Genomic DNA, 19,588 nt, shown 5'->3' with positions numbered 1-19,588 from the left:
GATAATGTCTGGTACATTCCCTCCAAAGGCAGGAGACTGTGGGGTCTTGTACTTGAAAACATCAAAAAGACTGACCTGTTTCAGGTGAGATGATGCAGAGGGCATCTTGACCTTGTGAGAGGAAGCTGGAGTCAGCTGCACCCCTGTGCTCTGTGAGGACCAACTCCACAGGGAGTCAGGCCAGTTGGAGTAGGGGATATGCTCTGCACATGTCTTCTGCTCGGATTTTCTTCCAGGAGAAGGAGATTTACCGCTGGCCTGCCAGAGAGTCTCTGAAAACCATGCTGGCTGTGGGCTGGTCTGTGGAGAGGACCAAAGAGGGAGAGGCCCTGGCTCAACAGCGGGAAAATGAGAAACTTCGGAGCGTGTCCCAGGCTAGCCAGGTATGACCACATGCCTGAGGCCAATACTGGGCCAGTCAGAGTCCCCCGAGAACCTAGGAAAGCTCTCCCTGGGGCGTCAGGGGTGAGGACCACCAACGGTGAACCCTGAGGACCTGTCAAGAGTACAGCTCTAGCCACCAAAGTCAGGACACCCATAAAAGCAAGGAAGATAGTGGCAATCCCAGTGACTCTGTCTTGCTTTCCTAGGGCAACAGCTACAGCCCTGCCCCCCTGGATCTCTCCAACGTGGTGCTTTCCAGAGAGCTCCAGGTAAGTGTCGGTATTTCCACAACAGCATATCTTGCTTCCTTAACTCCCCTAAGTGCAGGGGCCTATTATCCTCCAAAGAGGTTTTCTTTTGTTTTGTTTTTTAAAGGGGTTGAGGAATGGGGAGAAGAATGCCTAAAACATATCACCACTGGAAGATCAGAATTGAAGAAAGTCACACTAGGCAGGGGCCCCAGGGCAAGTCTCAGAAGAATAAACCAGTTTTTTAAGAAGTCCAGGCTTTCCACATGTTCCGGGGACGTCATAACAGGTGACGCCTCAATAAAAGGAGGAGAAAACAGCAAATGACTCTGTCAACACACAGAATTAACAACTAGGAGAAAACTAATAAGGGCTAGGAGGAAACCTGAGGCAAGGTCCCTGGGTAGGCTGGGGGTACTTCCCTTATCCCAGGCATGTAGTGCCAGCCAGCACATAAGGATGCTTGTGGGGCCCACCATGGATTCACTTGGGTGCCCCATGATGGTGCAGAATTTAGGGGCACAGAACCCAGAGGATGAAGTGTGAAGCTAGAGGCTACTTCCTACCACCACCGACCCCCACCCCCAAGCCCCTCCCATCACCCAGGCCCCTCCCATGCTCATCCATGGCCAGTTACTCCTCTGTCCATCAGACCAACCCTTTGGACCTTAGAGAAGGTTTCTTTCCAACACCCACCTTTCATTCCAGGTCGCTGCTTTATGCCCTTATAAAAGATTAATTCTAATTGAGGAATCTTATTTGCAGTCATTTTCTCCAAAGTGTGATTATTCTTTAGTTTACTCAGCTAGAGGCCTTTGGGGCTCCTAAATCTTTGCTGGACTCCCACTTCCATCCCCCTGTCTCAGGCCAGGGATAAAATACTGAACTCCTTTGACAAACTAAGTGCCACCAGAACGTGGTTTCAAATGGAAATGCGTGTTTATCATAAATGCCTCAAACTACCAGGATCATATGTTACAAGGGAAGGGCAGAATTGGAAATTGTTTTTTGTGTGCATGGGACACTATAAAACTAACAAGGTGCATAAGCACAGACTAATTAATGACGGGAGATGCTCAACGATGTGCCCTTCACATCGGGTGGTGCCTGGTTCCCGAGGCTGCCTGAAATAGCCCAGCAGAGGGGAACCACTCTTCTTTGCTTGTTGTCTGACTGTTGTCTCCTTGGTGGGACCCAGGGGATGGTGGAAGTCGTGGCTGAAAACTATCACAACATCTGGGCCAAGAAGAAGAAGCTGGAACTGGAGAGCAAAGGTCAGCCAGGTTCATGTACCCCCTGCAGAAGGAGAGCTGGGGGGGCGGGGGGCAGGTATGTTTTCCAGAGGTGCCAAGGAAGGGCCAGATGTGCTGTCCTCTGTCCCTCTGCTGACTCCAGGTGGTGGCAGTCACCCTCTGTTGGTGCCATATGACACCTTGACAGCCAAGGAGAAGTTCAGGGACCGGGAGAAGGCACAGGACCTGTTTAAATTCCTCCAAGTGAACGGCATCTTGGTTTCTAGGTAAGTCCTCTTCCCAGCGATGTTAGAGGACAGGGGAGGGTTTATGGGCGGGACCTCTCCCTCTCCAGGTGTGTATCCACCTGCCTGCAAAATGGAGGAGAAGGGGGATAGTGGTTAGGATTTTGAAATAAGACTTTTATTTGGGAGCATGACACTGTCTTTTTCGACCTAAACAGGACCAGTCAATATCAGTTTTTAAAAACCAGTGATAGTAAAGAGTCATGGCAGATTATACACACACACACCTTAAATATTTAGTTTTAAATTGAAACATATAAACACGCATTCATTCACAAATCTTGGGCTGTAAGCCCTAAGACATTGTCTTCATATGTTGTTTTAGCGACTGCAGTTGTAGACCATATCCATAGAGCGGCCTCAAAGCTTGGGGGCTCGGGCTTCTTTACAGCACATACAGAACCATGGGGTGCAGGATTCTTCTAGACGTTTTCCCAGCTTCCTCTCCTGTCTTTTACATACCTCGTACCTGATTGAGAAGCTTCGTATTTGGAAACGCAAGCTCAGGCCTCTGTAACACATGCAACTGAGCTCCTCTTCTCACTTTAATTGTTGTTTTATAGGATGTGTTATCCAATTACATAGTAGCAATAGTACACGTAACTGACATGAATAGTTTTTGAAGAAAGAACTGATTTTTTTGAAGGCACAATTCCACCGAGGAGATGCAATACATCAAGATTTCCTGAGACTTTTTTTTTTTTAATCTCAAACTTGTTGGTCAGAATTATCTAAATGAGTGTTGTTGTATTGTCTTAGCTGCTTACGTCTTACAGGTAGAGCCTGTTTTCTCACTGGTATACGGTAGGTGGTGGGCTGTGCTCCGTGGTTCATGCTCGAAGAGTGAAAAACAAGCAGTGTTCTTATTCTGATATAGCCGTTCCTCCTAAAAGAAATGTTTGCTGAGCCAGCTGCTGTTTCTTCTTTTAGTTTCCTACAGAATTTTGCCATTGAATTGGCAATAAATAAATAAATAAATAAATAAATAAATAAATAAATAAAAAACCTATACAAATATTTCTATTGTAAATAAATACATAAATAAATAATAAAAACCTATACAAATATTTCTATTGTAGCTCATATGAAAAAATAACAAAACTTATTTGCCATATTGTCGAGCAGGAAAGGTCAGACAGCAGGAGACCGCCTCTGGGGAAGCATTTGAGAAATATTCCCTCCGTCGCTTTAATCCTGTCCTTGGCACCCAGAGGAACGTGTACTGTGATTTGCTGATAAATAACTTGCTCCCAGAAATGAAAATTCTTCTTTACCATGACTAAAAAGGAAATCAAAGAAATAAGGGGAGACAGGGAAAAGATTGTTGAGTTCAGCAAACATATCCTGTGACATGTTTGTCGTGTGCCAGGCCCAGTGGAGGGCACTTGGGCATGCAGACGGGGGCGGGGGGTGAGAGCCCCATCAGCAAGGACACCTTGTGCCCACTGCCCAGGCCTCCCACCTGCTCTACCCTCCGCCCCCATCTCCCTGGTGCTGGAGCCAGAATCCTTGATCCTCTTTTTCCCCCAACCCACATCTGACAGTCCTTCAGGAAGTCCTGGTGGCTCTACCTTTAAAAGATACTCAGAATCTGGCCACTCTTACCCATTCCATGCCATCACCATCATTCCTGAGCCAGCCTCTGAGCCAGCTTCCCTGCTTCAACCCACCCCCCATCCCCTCACCATGGTCAGTTTGAGACCTAAAGTAATTATTTTATAATGTAAGTCATCTCCCTGTTCAGAACTTCCAAGAGCTTCACATCTCAAAGCAAAAGTAAAATTCCAAGGATGGCCCATGGGGGCCTCGTGCTTTTCTGACTGCCCATTCACTTCCATCCCTACCACGCCAGCATCTGCCATAGCCCTTCAACTCAGCATGCATGCTCCTGCCTCAGGACCTTTGCACCGCCACTCCATGTGCCTGAAAAATCCTTTCCCCAGATGTCCATGTGGCTCACCTCCTCACCTCCTTCAGGCCTTTACTCCAGTGTTCCCTCCCAGCGAAACCAGCACGGATTGCTTGCCCCCCCTCCTTTAGGCACTCTTAGGCCTTTTCATACTGCTTTGATTTTTTCTTTTTTTCACAAAGCTAAGTAGCTGCTAGCATTCCACATAATTTATGCTTTGTTTTATGTATTATCTGTGTCTATTTACAGCTAGTGTATGTGTTCCATAGATGCAGAGATTTTGTTTGCCTCTCTGATTTATCTCCAGCTCGAAATTGTTTGAACAAATTGTTTGAGATAAAGATATTTTGAGGGATCCCTGGGTGGCCCAGCGGTTTGGCGCCTGCCTTTGGCCCAGGGCGCGATCCTGGAGACCCGGGATCGAATCCCACATTGGGCTCCCGGTGCATGGAGCCTGCTTCTCCCTCTGCCTGTGTCTCTGCCTCTCTCTGTGTGTGTGTTTATTTTATCATAAAATAAATAAAAATTTTAAAAAAAGATATTTTGGAAAATCCTTTCAGACATTATTCTAGCACAGGTGTTATGTGCTCACAAAGGCAGGTTCCATGTGTGAGGGGATATCAATCAGATGACAAACCAGGTCACTAAACCCGAATAACCATTAACATTTGGAAAGTAAAATCAACACAGAATTGCTGATGCTCCAACGTCACATAGTCACCTCTGTTTCTTCCTGGGATTTACCCATTTCCAACCTAGAGGTATGAAGGATATGGAGCTGGATGCCTCCTCCATGGAAAAGAGGTTTGCCTATAAATTTTTGAAGAAGATCCTGAAATATGTTGATTCCGCCCAAGAGTTTATTGCCCATTTGGGTAAGTATCACTGTGACATATCCCCCCAAATGTGTGCTTCCCTTAACATTTCGTATTCTCAGAAAGAATGTGGTATTCCTCTATCAGGGGATGATGCTTTTCTACTCTCACTGTTGGTGATTCATTTAGATGTCATATGGTTTCTGGGGGGGAAGTGGTGGCTGTGATTTTGTCCCCCTCTTTAAAAAAAAATCTGTTTCATCCTTGGTTTCAGGGTTTATTTGAGCCATTTGTCATTTTTCATCCAACTCATCCTATGTTAACTTTTCCATTGTTTTGCTTTGTGGCTGTGGGCATATGACTCAACCTCTCTGAAGCTGCGTTCTCATCAGTAAAATGGAGGAAAGGACAGTGAAATAGCTGAGACAATTGACAGGAAGAACAACTAACTAACACAGTTATGAAGTCCTTTGTAAAAATAGAAGATACTCTATAAAATCAAATGGCCTTTCCATGGCCCTTGGGAGAGTCACTCTGTTTCTAAAATGCTGGGACTGGGGATCCCTGGGTGGCACAGAGGTATGGCGCCTGCCTTTGGCCCAGGGCACGATCCTGGAGACCTGGGATCGAATCCCACGTCGGGCTCCCGGTGCATAGAGCCTGCTTCTCCCTCTGCCTGTGTCTCTGCCTCTCTCTCTCTCTCTCTCTTTCTGTGTGTGTGTGTGTGTGTGTGTGACTATCATAAATAAAAATTTAAAAAATAAATAAATAAATAAAAATAAAAAATAAATAAAATGCTGGGACTGTTTTTGTTTTTGTTCCTTTAACTGTGGCCAACTCTGTGTTACTTTTATCTCGGTAGAAGCCATTGTCAGCAGTGGGAAAACTGAAAAGTCTCCCCATGACCAGGAGATCAAATTCTTTGCCAAAGTAAGTGATTCCCTGCATTTAACCAAGTTATTTTCTTCTTAGAATCTGTACAGTTTAGGGTCCAGGTTAAGCTCATCTCACGAAGATATCCAAAGCTCCAGTGGCTTCGATGAGGTGCGCATGTGTCTCTCTGTTTTGAGGCAGTCCAGAGGCAGGTAGGTGGACTGAGGAGGCAGGCAGGCCGTTTGCTCCACACCATCCCCCAGGGACTCAGGTACTTGTTCTCCTGGCACTTCACCATCTCCTGAAGCGTGATGCGTGCCGGTGCAGTCCAGATGGGCTCACCTGTACCACACCAATGGGAAAGGGGAGAAGAGGAAAGGAGGACAAGCCTCTTCTCTCTTAAAATTCTATCCCAGTGGCTAAAACTCCATCATTTGGCTCTACCTCACTGCCAGGCAGTCTGGGTAATGTGTTCTCTTGCTGGGCAACTCCCTGCCCAGCTAAAAGTACGGGTTTCTACTGCTAAGAGAAAGAAGGAAGGAAGGAATCTGAGTACCTGAGCGGGCTCTGCCATAGAACCCTGCTCACAGGACTGGATGCACATGAGGCCTTGGGGTAATTGTGCCTGAGAAGCAGGACAGAATGCTCAAATCTGGTAGTGCTAGTCCAGGCCCAGGTGTTCCTGCTGGGGGCCGTGCCCAAAAGGCCGTGCCTGAGTACAGGTGTACCACCGACTCTCCTGAGGATGCTGACTCAACCATACACATACTTCTCGGGCCTCTCTGTCAGGAGCCTCTCCAGTTCCATATCCCCAAGGCCTCTGGTTTGAGATGTACAAGAGGAAAATGTGTTGGAAACTTGCAACTCACCAGGTAGAATTTCCTAAAAATCTCAGGACCTATATTCAGGGACGTTTTGCTCCCTGAAAATGAACTTTTTCAAAAGAATCAAAGGAGGGGCTTTGGTTAGCTTCCTAGAAGTTAATTTATGGTGGATTTCTAGGTTCTCCTCCCGCTCGTTGACCAGTACTTCACCAATCACCGCCTCTACTTCCTGTCATCCCCTCTGAAGCCCCTTAGCAGCAGCGGCTATGCCTCTCATAAGGAGAAAGAAATGGTGGCCAGGTGAGTCAACACAAGAGAAGGTCAGGGTGGCAATGTGCTTTATATAAAACCCCAGGATCCTGGAAACTGGATGGTGAGTCTTCCGGAGAAATGAACTGTGGCCTGATGGCTGGTCACACAGAGGTCTTGGCTGTCATCTTGCTTTTGAAAGTAATTATATTCATACTCATCTGTGTATCATTTTGGCAACCAAGAGAAGCGCACTGTTTGGAGGGATCACTAGGGCTTGGAAAAAACTTGTATACTTGGATCAACTTTTATCCTGAAATAACATTTAGAAAAAGGCAAAGTCAATCCCAAAGGTTGGACAGGCAAACACACAACATTGAGAAGAAGCAGATTAATGCTGTTTTCAATCCCATTCTTATCGGGCTTTTTTAGGTTTAAATTTGTTTTAAAGAATCTGATCTTACAAGTCCTATTGTGGATGATCTGATACTCGATATCCAGAGCAACACAGTTCAATTTAAACTCCTAATAGGAAGAAAAGTGTTGGTCAGAAGCACCAACCTGTGTTCTCATCACAGTGGGTATAGCATGTGGACACCTCAAGAGAGAGGAAAGCAAGGAGTATCTTTATGATCAGGCTAGAAGATGGAGTTCACTATGCCTCCAGTCTTGTCTGTATTTGATTTACAATGACAGGGAAAGTTAGACTCTTTTTTGGTTTTTTTGTTTGTTTGTTTGTTTTGAGTTAGGCTTGTAAGTAACAAAGAGTTCAGAACTATAGTGGAAGCAATCAGCTCTTCCTCTAACAGCCATTGGTGGCGGGCGGCAGACGGTGTACTTTGTAAAGGCCCACCCACTGAGTATCACCATCCCTGTGAGGATAGTCCGCCTTAACACTTAACTAATGTTTCTTAAGCACAAAGCTAAGCAGTGAGCTGCTTTTCCTCCTAACACAAGTGCACAAGAACCTTACACATCGTTGCTAAACACCACAGTGCTCTAGGGACTGCCTGTGTATTCTCTCCATTTTCCAGATGAGAACACTGAGGTTTGGCCGGGTTCATGCCAGTGCCTAACGTGACCCAGGTAGTACATTAGGGCGAGAGCGAAAGTCCTCTCTATCCACATGGAGTGCAATTTTTTTCTGCGGTCATAACTTAATCTCGTTAAGAGAAGGAAGGAGGAACGTATGCTATCAAAATGAGATACAATTAGCATCAGTCACCAAAGATTTCCTAGACGTTTTTTCAGGATGCGCTGGTCTGTAAGAAGTTTGGGAAATGAGGGGCAAAGTGAGATATTCAGATAATCTGAAGGAGGGCAAGTGTGTCTGTCTTCTCCATCTATTTTTGTTAGCTTGTTAATTCATGGAAATGTAACATTTGTTCAGCCAGGCGCCGTTTGTCAGGGCAGGGATACAACCTGGATCTCATCAGCCTTGCAGATTAGCTTTCAGATCCGTTGGGGTGCTCACTGCCCTCCCAAAGAGGCAGTAGTGTCAGCACCAAATGTGTTCACACTTCCAGACCCTCTCACCTGCATCCTTCCCCCTCTGCCCTGCCTCTTCTGCATCTGGGGCCATTCACCAGCGCCACCACACTCTTTCCCCTGTGGTCCCTTTAATTTCTCACTTGCAGATTCTGAGACAGGGAAACACCTGGAAACTCTGGCCTCTCTCAATGCTGGGCTAAGGACAGTGCTTCTACTTAAATTATGGGCCCCATGGAGGACAAGAAAGGGCCTTTTAAAACTTCAGGTGCTGGCCTTGGCCCACCTGTGCAATTGCTTCTGACAGTGAGCAGAGCCAGTTAGTATTAGTATCCAATAACTCAAGCCATCAGCTTTAGTCAGGAAAACGTTGCTTTGTATTTATCCGGAGCAGGTGTCCACTTGGAAGCATTTCACCAGAAATATCTGCATTGATCAGCCCCTAATTCTAAAAACTAAGGATCTTGTGATTACTGTCTACTTAGAGATGAGAAAACCAACACCAAGACCAGCTAAGTGGCTTCACCACAATAGCCCAGCTCGTCACAGCAGAGCCAGGGTCTCACGTCTCTCCCCCAAGTCAATGATTTCTTTTTAATCAAATACATAAGGTCTTTAAAAAGTGGACACAATGGGAAGAACAAAAAAGCAATCCCTATTTCATTTCACACTAGCTGGCTGTCAAATCTCTGTTAAACTTATTCCAAGTTCTCTGAAGCTCTAGGCCAAGATTTCCAGCTTATTCCCACTGCAGAAATAAACTACTACCCACAGGGGACTTTAGCTACAGGATTGTCCAGTAGACAGCTCAGACTTGGGGCGTTAATTGAAAACCACATTAAGGTGAGCAAGTTTAGTGGTTTGGTTTTTTTTTTTTTAAGTTTTTACTTAAATTCCAGTCAGTTAATGTACTGCAGTATTATATGAATTTTAGGTGACAGTATCGTGATTCAAAACTTCAGTACATAACGGTGAGCAGGTTTTCATCTCTGCCAACACTCAGGGTATCTTTCTTCTCCATTTGTGATGTTGCCGAAAAGACTTCTGCCCCGTGGGGGTCAGGAAGCCCATGACAGGCTACAAGTGAGAGCTTGGGAGGGACTTCAGCTCAGTCTCACCTTGGGAAGCCCCTGCCCCATAGCAAGTGTTTCTAGTCTAGCGCCCCCTTGGTGTTCTCCCAGGAAGGACTGTTTCTGGAAGGGGTTGCAAAGTTCTTGCCTACCTAGGCCCCTGTCAAATAGTGTCAGGGTTCTGAGCAGCCTCCTCCAAAGAGCCAATGGCAGGACAGGTCAAGTTGCAGCCGTAGTGAGTAAGGGTCCATCAGTGGCATGTTCCAGAACATTGTTTATAAACTGCATAAGGCTCTCTACTGGACACCATGAAAGCAGAATGTTAAGATACAGCTGGACCTCCAAGGGGCTCCAGGGTGGACAAGATGGGTGAAAGCTTGGGGTAGGGTCAAAAAGCACAAAAGCATGGTAGATGGGTTTCCCTAGCTTCGAGGGAGGGGCATAGCCAAGACAGCAACTCAGGCCCACAGACTGGTAGGAAATGACAGAGAAAAGCAGTTTCCCGAAATGTTTTTGTTCCACACAGTGTCCCCTATCCCTGTTAATTTTCTTCTGTTCCCACCTGCCTGCCCATCCCCCACCTAAAGCCTCACACCCCCCGGGGAAGGCTGCAAAGGGGTTTGCAGTCCATTCCAACAGTGGAAAAGAGCATTCCTGTCCAAATCCTCATTGATTCCCAAATGTCATATGGCACGATGTTTCTGCACATAGTACTCTATGGCAGGCGATTGTGGCAGGTTGTGATAACCTGGTCACTGCAAAGTACCATAGTTGCAGAAGGATTCTTTTCTGTGAGGGCGGGGCTGCCTCCAAGGTTCCCTCATGATTCTCCAACAAGACAGTGGGAAGCACACGTTATCATAGTGTGGTCCAGAGGAGTCTTTGAGAGGAACACAGTGCATTTTCCTAAAGGTCCATTCTGTGCTCTCTGTTTTAAAGCAGGGGTGGGCAGGGGGCAGGAGGGGACAAATCAGCCCTCAGATTTCTGAGCCCTTCCTACTCCCTTTCTTTTCTGGTGCAGCCTCTTCTGCAAACTCGCTGCTCTTGTTCGACATAGGATTTCCCTCTTTGGTGAGTGAAGAGAGGTATTGCTGAAAGCCTCACTCCTCCTGTTACTCTCCTTTACTTGCATTTTGCCTTTATGTCTGGTGCCTGCAGCCAACCTGAGCCTTAGGGTGGAGGTGTCACCTAAATTTGCCATAGAAAATTGGTCTGAAAGTATGATAAATGACCTCTCTACCCCCTTAACAACTCAAATTTTCCACTCCAATGAATGCTTTAAGCTCTGCCTCTAACATCAATCAAATGGCAGATGTGTCAGGCCAGAGATAAATGCATTGTCCTGGCACATAGGTCTGGCACTTTGTGTGTTGGTGGTTAATTATACCAGGCTGCAGTTTGTGCATATTGAGAAGATTGAATTTAAAAGATAGACTGAATGGTCTGAGGAGTCACCAGTGGTATTTTTGGTTCTAGGGAGTGATTCTACAACAATGGTGAGCTGTCTTCACATCTTAGCTCAGACACTTGACACAAGGTAAGTCTGCCCCGTTTTTTTCCAGTAGCTTCTCGAGACTCCCTTTCTGGCCCCCTGTTCTCACTTACCATACAGAAAAGATGTGTCACTGCTCTGTAATAGCTGGGGAAGGAGGGGAGGCAAGGAGGAGATGAATCTTAGCCTGACATTAGCACTCTCCATCTCTCAGTTCACATGATGGAGGGCCACTGTCATGGCATGTACTGCACACTAAAAGCTGAGCATTTGATCAATTCTTGTCTTCTCTTCCTAAGAAATTCATCTTTTGTAAGATAAAATATGTAATATAGCAAAGTACCCCTTTTGTACCTTATTGCCCACAAAAAAAGGAAGAGCTGCCCGATGGGTGGCGAGGCCATGAGCATCCTGGGAGAGGGGAACCGTAACCCTCTGAATCCAAAGCAGCCAAGGATGGGAGATGCAGGGACATGTGATAAAAAGATCAGAGACAAAGACACATTTGAACCCACAACCTGAGGGTCTTGCAGGAAAGACAGCTGAAAGGGAAAGAAGTCTTAACAGATGCATGTGTAAGTTCTGGAAATACAAACATAAATGATCTCATGAGAAAGAGCGGTAGTGGCAAGGACAGACAGGGAGCTTTCTTTAACACACTCATCAAGTAGAGCCCCTTGTAAAAGCTGGGAGGAGGACACACTTCCCAAAACGGTATGCAGGAGACAGAGACCAACTAGAGTGGCCACAAGATGGAAATCTACTACAAACTAAGAATGGTCACCAAAAAAATGTGGATAATTAAAGGGAACTGTAGGGGTCTAAACCCCAAGAACAAGAACCAAATACAGTGAATATTAGGACAGCACAAATCCGTAGGATCAGGCCACAGGACCCCAGGAGCCTCAAATCCCTTGCAGCTGGGATGAGGAATCTTTATTCCCAGAAGCACATGAGCTGCCTTGGGAGAGAGTTCCTTGTGTGTGTTTTTTTTTTTTTAAATGCAGTTCAGCATGTTTGATCATCGTTCCTGATGAAACCCAAGACTAGAAAGTTACAAAGATAGCTCATGACTCCTTACAGGCTAGGAGCAAGCCTCACTGACTTCATGTCTTTGTTTTTACTTTTCTGGTTGGTTGGATAATTATCCTGAAAATGCTGTAGATAAAAAGCATCTGTCCTCGAAGCAAGCCTGTCATGATCTTGTGATTAAGATGTCGAAATATGGAGAATGATAGTTGACTTTGTAAGCTTTGTTCCAAATCTAAGTTTTAGAAACTAGTTTTGAGGGAAGGCCTCAGACACCCAGAGCCAATCTCCATTCCCACAGGCCCGTTTCTAGAGGTCTTAGTTCCTCTCCCCGCCCCCACCCTCCCACCCCCTGCAGTGGTTCTAATGAAGCTGTTTTTAAGGGGACTTTCTGTCTCTCCTCCCTTCCCTTCTCCAAGCTAGGGCATGCCTGCAAGCCAATAGAAATCTAAGCCTCAGTTAACTTCTTTGCTCTAAGAGGTCCTGTGTCATGGGAGACCTAATATTTCTAGCTACTCCTTATGAAAGTAGCTCATCCCATAGTGAACTCTAAGGAAAGCACCTCTCCTTCATTTTATTTAGGTGTTTAAGAGGAAGGTGGCCCCTGTGTTGAGGGACACTGTATTGAGAACAGATGACTCAAGCCAGGCCTCATTCTAAACCATCCTTTACATTTCCTGAATAACTGAGCACCATTTCCCTCCAGCAGAGAACACCATGCTGTTGTTAGCCCCTTTGGGACCATGAGATCTGGGTGGCTCCTTGGCTGCTAACTGTTTTCTCCCCCTCTCCTGACCCCATGTCATCAGTTGAATAGAGTGTCAAATGTCTGCTGAGGTTAAACAGCAAGTCACCAGTTTCAAGCAGGGGTTGGCCAGAGGTTTGGATTATGCTTCTGGTTTTAAACATGGTTTGCTTACAGGACTGTCATGAAGTCAGGCTCAGAGCTGGTGAAGGCTGGGTTACGAGCATTCTTTGAAAATGCTGCAGAAGACTTAGAGAAGACTTCAGAAAATCTGAAGCTCGGGAAGTTTACCCATTCCAGAACACAGATTAAAGGCGTGTCTCAAAATATTAACTATACCACGGTGGCTCTGCTCCCCATCCTGACATCCATCTTTGAGCATGTTGCTCAGCATCAGTTCGGGGTGGATTTACTCTGTGAGTCCTATTACTGTCTATCTTGGATTTATGTGTGCCTGGCCCCAGATAAGAGGTGTGTGACTCATTCATTTGAGTTGACCTTGAAAGTAGAACAGAGAGATAATTATTCCATACTACTTTCTCCTTAGGTTTGAAGTAATGAATGAAGTAATAAATATGTAGAGGAGCAGAAATCCTCCAGTTTGAGTATATAATATTTCATCTTTTCCCACTACTATTCAGGACTAGAATTTTCCACCCACTGGCTTAGCTGTCAGCCATTGTGTTTCCACTTAATTTGAAAAGGTTATCTGACTAATCCAGCAGGGGATATAAGTTCGCTCCCAGGGTTTTTCAATACCAATTTTCCTGTTAAGAAGCCCTAATTTATTCATTGGATACCAGGAGCAAAGGGAAGCTGCTAACATTTCATTATCTGAGCCTTCAGAAAAAGACCATAGTCAGTTGGTTTTATTTCAGTTTGGTTTACTACCACATATAGCCCCTAATGCAAATATTCCACCACCAAGCTCAGTTTCACACTTTAAATGTTGGCATGATTTGATTCAATCTAACCAATTGTCGATAGCTGAGGCATGACTTCTATGTCCCTGAACAATTGAAAATCAGTTATTTCCACAGAGGAGGGCAGAGGGATGGGGGAACATCCGAACTCATTATTTCATGTCATGGAAAGAATGCCCTTCCCTTGTTGAAAAATTAAAGATAAAATTAGTTCTCATTGTGTGAAATTAGTCCCAGCCTTACTATGAGTCCCAGACATTGAAGGGCCATGTAGCCTATGGATTAAATTCTGTGATTTCCTAAGTGGAACGTGCCCTTCCTTCAGGAAACATGGCAAAATTATGATACAATTGAATGGTGTTTTGAAAAACGTCCATCAGAGCACTTGGGACAGGTGGACCTGAGAAATTTTGGTCTATCTCTAAAGAGATAGGAACATTCTACATACCTTCCTAGGAAATTCACAAAAGACTCATTCAAATTTCAGATTACTTACATTCTTCCTTTTAAAGGAAGGAAATATTACTATTACTATGCAAAAAATTGAACTACAATGTCTCCCTCTTTAGGAAAAAAAAAATCCCATATGGATCTCATAGGTCAAATGATTTCTTTCTCTGAGAAGCAATGCGATTCACATCAACAACCTGCAGAGGCATGAGATGGCTCCATGGAGGGTGTTCTCCTGGCAGTGGGTTCTCCCCCAGTTGGGTGACTAGCATCTGCGTAGAAAGGAACTGTATGGTGTGTTGGGGGGCAGGGGCCAGAGCAGGGTGCACATGCATGCACTGCCTTTAGCTCTTGGATGATGCCAGCATATTCTTTCTGTTGGTAGACCCTTGCCTTGTGCCAGAGGTGAAGAGTTGGGATTGAAGCATGGTAATAACTGCTCTGTTTTGTTCTTTTCAGTAGGTGATGTGCAAATTTCATGCTACCACATACTGTGCAGCCTCTACTCCCTTGGTACTGGAAAGAATATCTATGTTGAAAGGTAATTAGTGAACAAAAGAGGCTTACACATTCAAGGCTTGGAAAAATATTACTTACAATCTTTTTTTCTTTTAAGTTTTTATTTATTTATTCATGAGAGATACAGAGAGAGAGAGGCAGAGACACAGGCAGAGGGAGAAGCAGGCTCCAGGCAGGGAGCGCAACGTGGGACTCGATCCGGGTCTCCAGGATCACGCCCTGGGCTGAAGGCAGTGCTAAACTGCTGAGCCACCTGGGCTGCCCACAGTCTTTAAATACTTAACAATATCTTTTCAATACAGCAAAATCAAAATGCTCACTGAAATGTGATGGTGATTTTTGAGCCTAAGTCATTAAATCTTTATGGCAAATCAAGAAATGTAGTGAAGCTGTTGAGGTTTATGGGTTTCTATGGGGATATGTTAAAAAAAAAAATAGCACAGGCCCAAATTGGTGATACTTGGGTCAGGCCAAATCACCAAAATGGGGCTTAATACCTAACCTAATTGCAGTTTTGTTTTAGATTTTATCTATTTATTTGAGAGAGAGAGAGAGAGAGAGAGAGAGAGAGACGAGGAAAGAGTCCATAAGCAGGGGGGAGGGGCAGAAGGAGAAGGAAAAGCAGACTCCCTGCAGGGGAGGGAGCCCTACATGGGGCTAGATCCCAGGACCATGATCCCAGGATCATGACCTGAGCCAAAGGCAGATGCTTAACCCAAGTGACCCCTAACTGCAATTTCAACCTCCTGCAGAAATTAGATCTTAACCCACAATTCAGGAGTTTCCTAATAAGTACCAATGAGGTAGGTAGTCTGTCACAAGGGCTCTCCTCATCCCCTAAAAGAAGATGAGTCATCTGCATGATAAGAACCACTCATCTTAAAAAAAAAAAAAAAAAAAAAAAAGAACCACTCATCTTCCCACTATAGGAAAGCTACCCAGCCTGGAACAATCTTTGTTGTTTTTTTTTTTCCCCTTGGCTTATAACTTTGTTGCCCCACTCTTCTTCCTCTAAAAACTTTCCATTTTGTACCACTTCCTCCAGGCACCCTGCTACTTCCTAGATAAGATGTTGCCAGATTCATAAATCTTCCATGAGATCTTAGAAGGAGACAATGAGATCTTCAGGCTTACTCAATTGAATTTTGTTTTTTAACAGATAGCTGGTAAATGTATGTGACTGGAGAAACAATACCACATAGCCAAGCTAAATCATGTGCTAGTGACCAAAAACCACTGAAGAAATGTCTGTTTCTTCATAGTCACAGCTCTCGGAGTTCCTGTGGTTAAAGCTTGCAGAAAAGCTCAGGGGACATGAGGCTGTTACTTGAGTGTTTAATGAGTTTCTATGTGATACAAACCTGGACATTTACCCTTCTCAATTGTCAGATTAGCTATAGTTTTAAACAAGTGCACATTTTGGTAGCAGAAATCCTGTTCAGAAATCTTAAATCTGAATAGCTGATCCAGTTCCCAAGGGAAACGACTGTTAACTATTTGGAGTATGTCATTCCAGATGTTTTTTCTGCACCTCTACGTCCATACACATGTGAGAGCATAATATCCATATTGCTTTGCAACTTTGTCCTGTTGGGTGAAGCTAAAAACGGAATTTCTTTATCATTCAACTCCCATTTTTAAATTTATTATTTAGTTAAAATAATCATTTTCTTTCTACCTTAAAAAGGAAAGCAAATTTGGTGCACTTCTATTCCTAGCTACTTCCTATCCTTTCTACCTTTCCTTTTCTGCTATGTAATTTCTTTTTTTTTTTTAAGATTTTATTTATTCATGAGAGACAGAGAGAGAGAGAGGCAGAGACACAGGCAGAGGGAAAAGCAGGGCTCTATGCAGGGGGCATGACATGGGACTCGATCATGGGTCCCCAGGATCAGGCCCTGGGCCAAAGGCAGCACTAAACCGCTGAGCCACCAGGGCTGCCCTGCTATGTAATTTCTTATAACAGGGGCACGTGGGTGGCTCAGTCAATTAAGCATCCAACTCTTGATTTCGACTCAGGTTGTGATCTCAGGGTTGGTAAGATTGAGTCCTGCATTGGGCTCTGCACTGGGTGTGGAGCCTGCTAAAGATTCTCTCTCCCTCTCCCTCTGCCCTTCCTCCCAGCTCCCCCTACTCCCACTCACACATACTCATGCATGTGTGCACATGTGCACACACTCTTTCTCTAAAAAAATAATAGTAATAATAATTTCTTAGAACATTTATATTCTATTCTAGGACAAATATTCCCAAGTTGTTTAGCTTAGTTTATATTTTAATGACTCATCAAATAGCCAATCCTTTTGTTTGTTTTTTTTTTTTAAAGATTTTATTTATTTATTCATGAGAGACAGAGAGGGAGAGGCAGAGACACAGGCAGAGGGAGAAGCAGGCTCCCTGCAGGGAGCCCAACATGGGACTCGATCCCGGGTCTCCAGGGCCACGCCCTGGGCCAAAGGCGGCACTAAACTGCTGAGCCACCTGGGCTGCCCCTAGCCAATCCTTTTGAACCATGACTTTCCCATTCCTAATTTTTTGTTTCAATTTGTCTCTTGGTTGGCCAGACTTATCATTAAATACTTGTTTCTTTACCTCTTGACTCTGTGAACAATTTCTGTAGTATAAACTCCTTGGGTCATATTTTCCCCCCTCAGAAACATATACTCTTTGCTTCTTTGTGTCCTGACAATGTGCCCTGGGCCAGGTGATTTACTGACTTACACATGACTTTGCAGTGGAAGGGGAGAAGCTGGCTGTTCATTGGATTCTTTCTTCGGTCCTGAAGCTCATTAAGTTCCTATAATATGTTCCAAGATGTGCTTATTCTATTTCAGTCCCCTTGGCTTCTCAGAACTTAGTATGTCCCCTCACAGTTCAGAATTGAGTCTCCCATTATTTACAAATCTTTCACCGTATTATGTGATTGTTGGGGTTTTTTTCCTAGCTGTTATTCAGGGAGAGATTGTATTTGCTGGCTTTTCCTTAATCTTCCACACTTCTCATTTTCTCCCAAGTAACTTGTAGCTAGGTGCTCTCTCCTGTTTGGTGTTTGTAAGGGATTTCTCAAACTCTCTCCATGTTCTTGACTCTTTTTATTTTTTGTGAATGTATAGAAAAGAATTTTTCTATATTTTTTCTGGATAATTCTTCCTCTGTACCATGTTTCCCAATGGTTTCTAGGTCATTAGCTACATTACTAGTTCTCAAGAATGGAAAGGAGCATCTGTGCGTGCGTGCGTGTGTGTGTGTGTGTGTGTGTGTGTGTGTGTGTGTTGAAGGAGTGTATGGGGAAGGAACATCATCCAGCTTCAAATCTGACAAACTGGCTCAGGACCTTCTCTACCCACAGTGCCTTTAGCTCTAGGGTACATCTACCTTTAGCCTTTTGTACCTCCCCCCAAAAAAGAAAGCAAGTGGCCCAGGTGAGAGGTGACAGGTAAAATTTTTAGTGCATCTCAAAGACCTATACAAAGGCTTTTGTATAGTCATTTAAAGTAGGTTTATTCCATCTGGTAGAAGACGGGTCAGCAGCTACAGGACAGGTTTCCTCTCACTTTCTCTCTCTTCTAGTGGCTTCTCCAGGCTTGGAGTCCAGGTCACAGGAATGGCAGGTGGCATGTATACTTCTTCCCTACTCTGTCCTGCCTGTCTCTCTGCAAGGTGAACCTGATCCTTCATCACCAGCAGGTCCCTCAGGGCCTGCTTCCCACCCTTCATCCTCATTGTTTCAAACCAAAGTTCATATTCTGGGCTCCTCATAGTCCCCATGTTTACTTCCAGAGATTTCTACACTCTGCTGTTAGTCCAGAAAGTATGTTTTGGTTTCAGCATTCCCACTTGTGATCCATACTTTGTGGCTTGACATTACCACACATTTTCCAATTTCAGCATGGATCCAAATGTCTTCCCAATTTTTTTTCCCACTTCTTGTGCACTTTACAGAAGAGACTTCAGTCAAACACACCATTTGTCTACCACCTTTTGCTAAAGTTTCCTTGGCTAATGAATGCCTGCAGTGTTGCAAGGGAACCACTAAATATTTGGTTTCCAGCTACAGCTTGAGTGTGCATTGTGGATGAGTGAGGTTCCAGACACCTCAGTGAGAGTGTTGACTGTAAGGAGAAGAAAGGGGCCTTGAAACAGAATAGAGACATTTCTTTTAGAATATGTTGAATTGAGACAACACTGAGGTTACTGACAAGTAGAGTTTTCAACAAATTCTCAGCAAAGGGTCAAGGCTCTTATACATTTAATCATAGAGACTACTTGCCTTCTTTTATGTAGAGATACTTTAATCACAGAGCATGTGAGAGGGGTTAACGGTCAAGAAACGAAACCTGGAAATTGATTTAAGCATCGAACCTTCATTTTATTTCAAATGAAAACTGTGTTTTTCCCTTTTACACTTTTGAGATATTTATTCCTTCCTGTCCTGCCTCCTTTGACCAGTTGTCTCTGACCAAACACTTCATACCTTCCCTAAACCTCTGAAGTGAGTCTTGCTGCTCGAGAGCCATGGCATACCTTTCTGCCCCTCTGGGGCATATTATTTCCTTTCCTCAGCATCCTTTGGAATATACACGAAGGAACTCTCAAAATTTCAAAGCACCAGATATGTGCAAGGCATGATTCTTATTACTGTAATGACTTTCACTCTGCCTGGATCCCTAACAGTAGACATTTGAGAAGCTAGGTCTCGATCCATGGAAATAAAATCAAGAGATGGACAATCTCTGCAACTTACCAAGTTAGAAAATAACAAAAATTGAAACACAAATTGCTCTCTCTTCAATCTGTCACCATTGACCAAGTTTTACTATGTGAGAACTACTCTACTAGGCAGTGAGAACTGAAGGGGAGAGAGAAAGAGAGCGCCACATCCAGTGAACAAACTCTTCCAGTAGACCTTCGGTTGCTCAGGAGCTGTTTCAGTAGTCCTCGTTCTGCTTGGTCCATACCTGCACTGCCACCTTGGGGAGCGCTAAGGACCAGAGAGGCATTCTAACAGCAGGCCTTTGCTCAGTCCCTCTTGG

At 44.6% G+C, this 19,588-nt stretch overlaps 1 protein-coding gene across 1 annotated transcript in view; it reads left to right on the top strand.

Annotated features, from left to right (window-relative positions):
• Nucleotides 1-19,588, top strand: part of RYR3 (ryanodine receptor 3) — a 507,628-nt gene that overhangs the window by 411,164 nt on the left and 76,876 nt on the right. Inside the window, exons 54-64 of the mRNA XM_055316631.1 lie at nt 237-383; nt 591-653; nt 1,831-1,906; nt 2,028-2,151; nt 4,838-4,953; nt 5,756-5,823; nt 6,769-6,890; nt 10,419-10,468; nt 10,874-10,934; nt 12,841-13,079; nt 14,496-14,577. Coding sequence (XP_055172606.1) covers nt 237-383; nt 591-653; nt 1,831-1,906; nt 2,028-2,151; nt 4,838-4,953; nt 5,756-5,823; nt 6,769-6,890; nt 10,419-10,468; nt 10,874-10,934; nt 12,841-13,079; nt 14,496-14,577 — 1,148 coding nt within the window. The remainder of the gene's footprint in view (nt 1-236; nt 384-590; nt 654-1,830; nt 1,907-2,027; nt 2,152-4,837; nt 4,954-5,755; nt 5,824-6,768; nt 6,891-10,418; nt 10,469-10,873; nt 10,935-12,840; nt 13,080-14,495; nt 14,578-19,588) is intronic.

Source organism: Nyctereutes procyonoides, unplaced genomic scaffold, assembly GCF_905146905.1.
Source record: "Nyctereutes procyonoides isolate TBG_1078 unplaced genomic scaffold, NYPRO_anot_genome, whole genome shotgun sequence".
NCBI lineage: Eukaryota > Metazoa > Chordata > Mammalia > Carnivora > Canidae > Nyctereutes > Nyctereutes procyonoides.
Note: the sequence above shows the minus strand (reverse complement) of the source record. Positions and strands in the feature narration are given on the sequence as shown.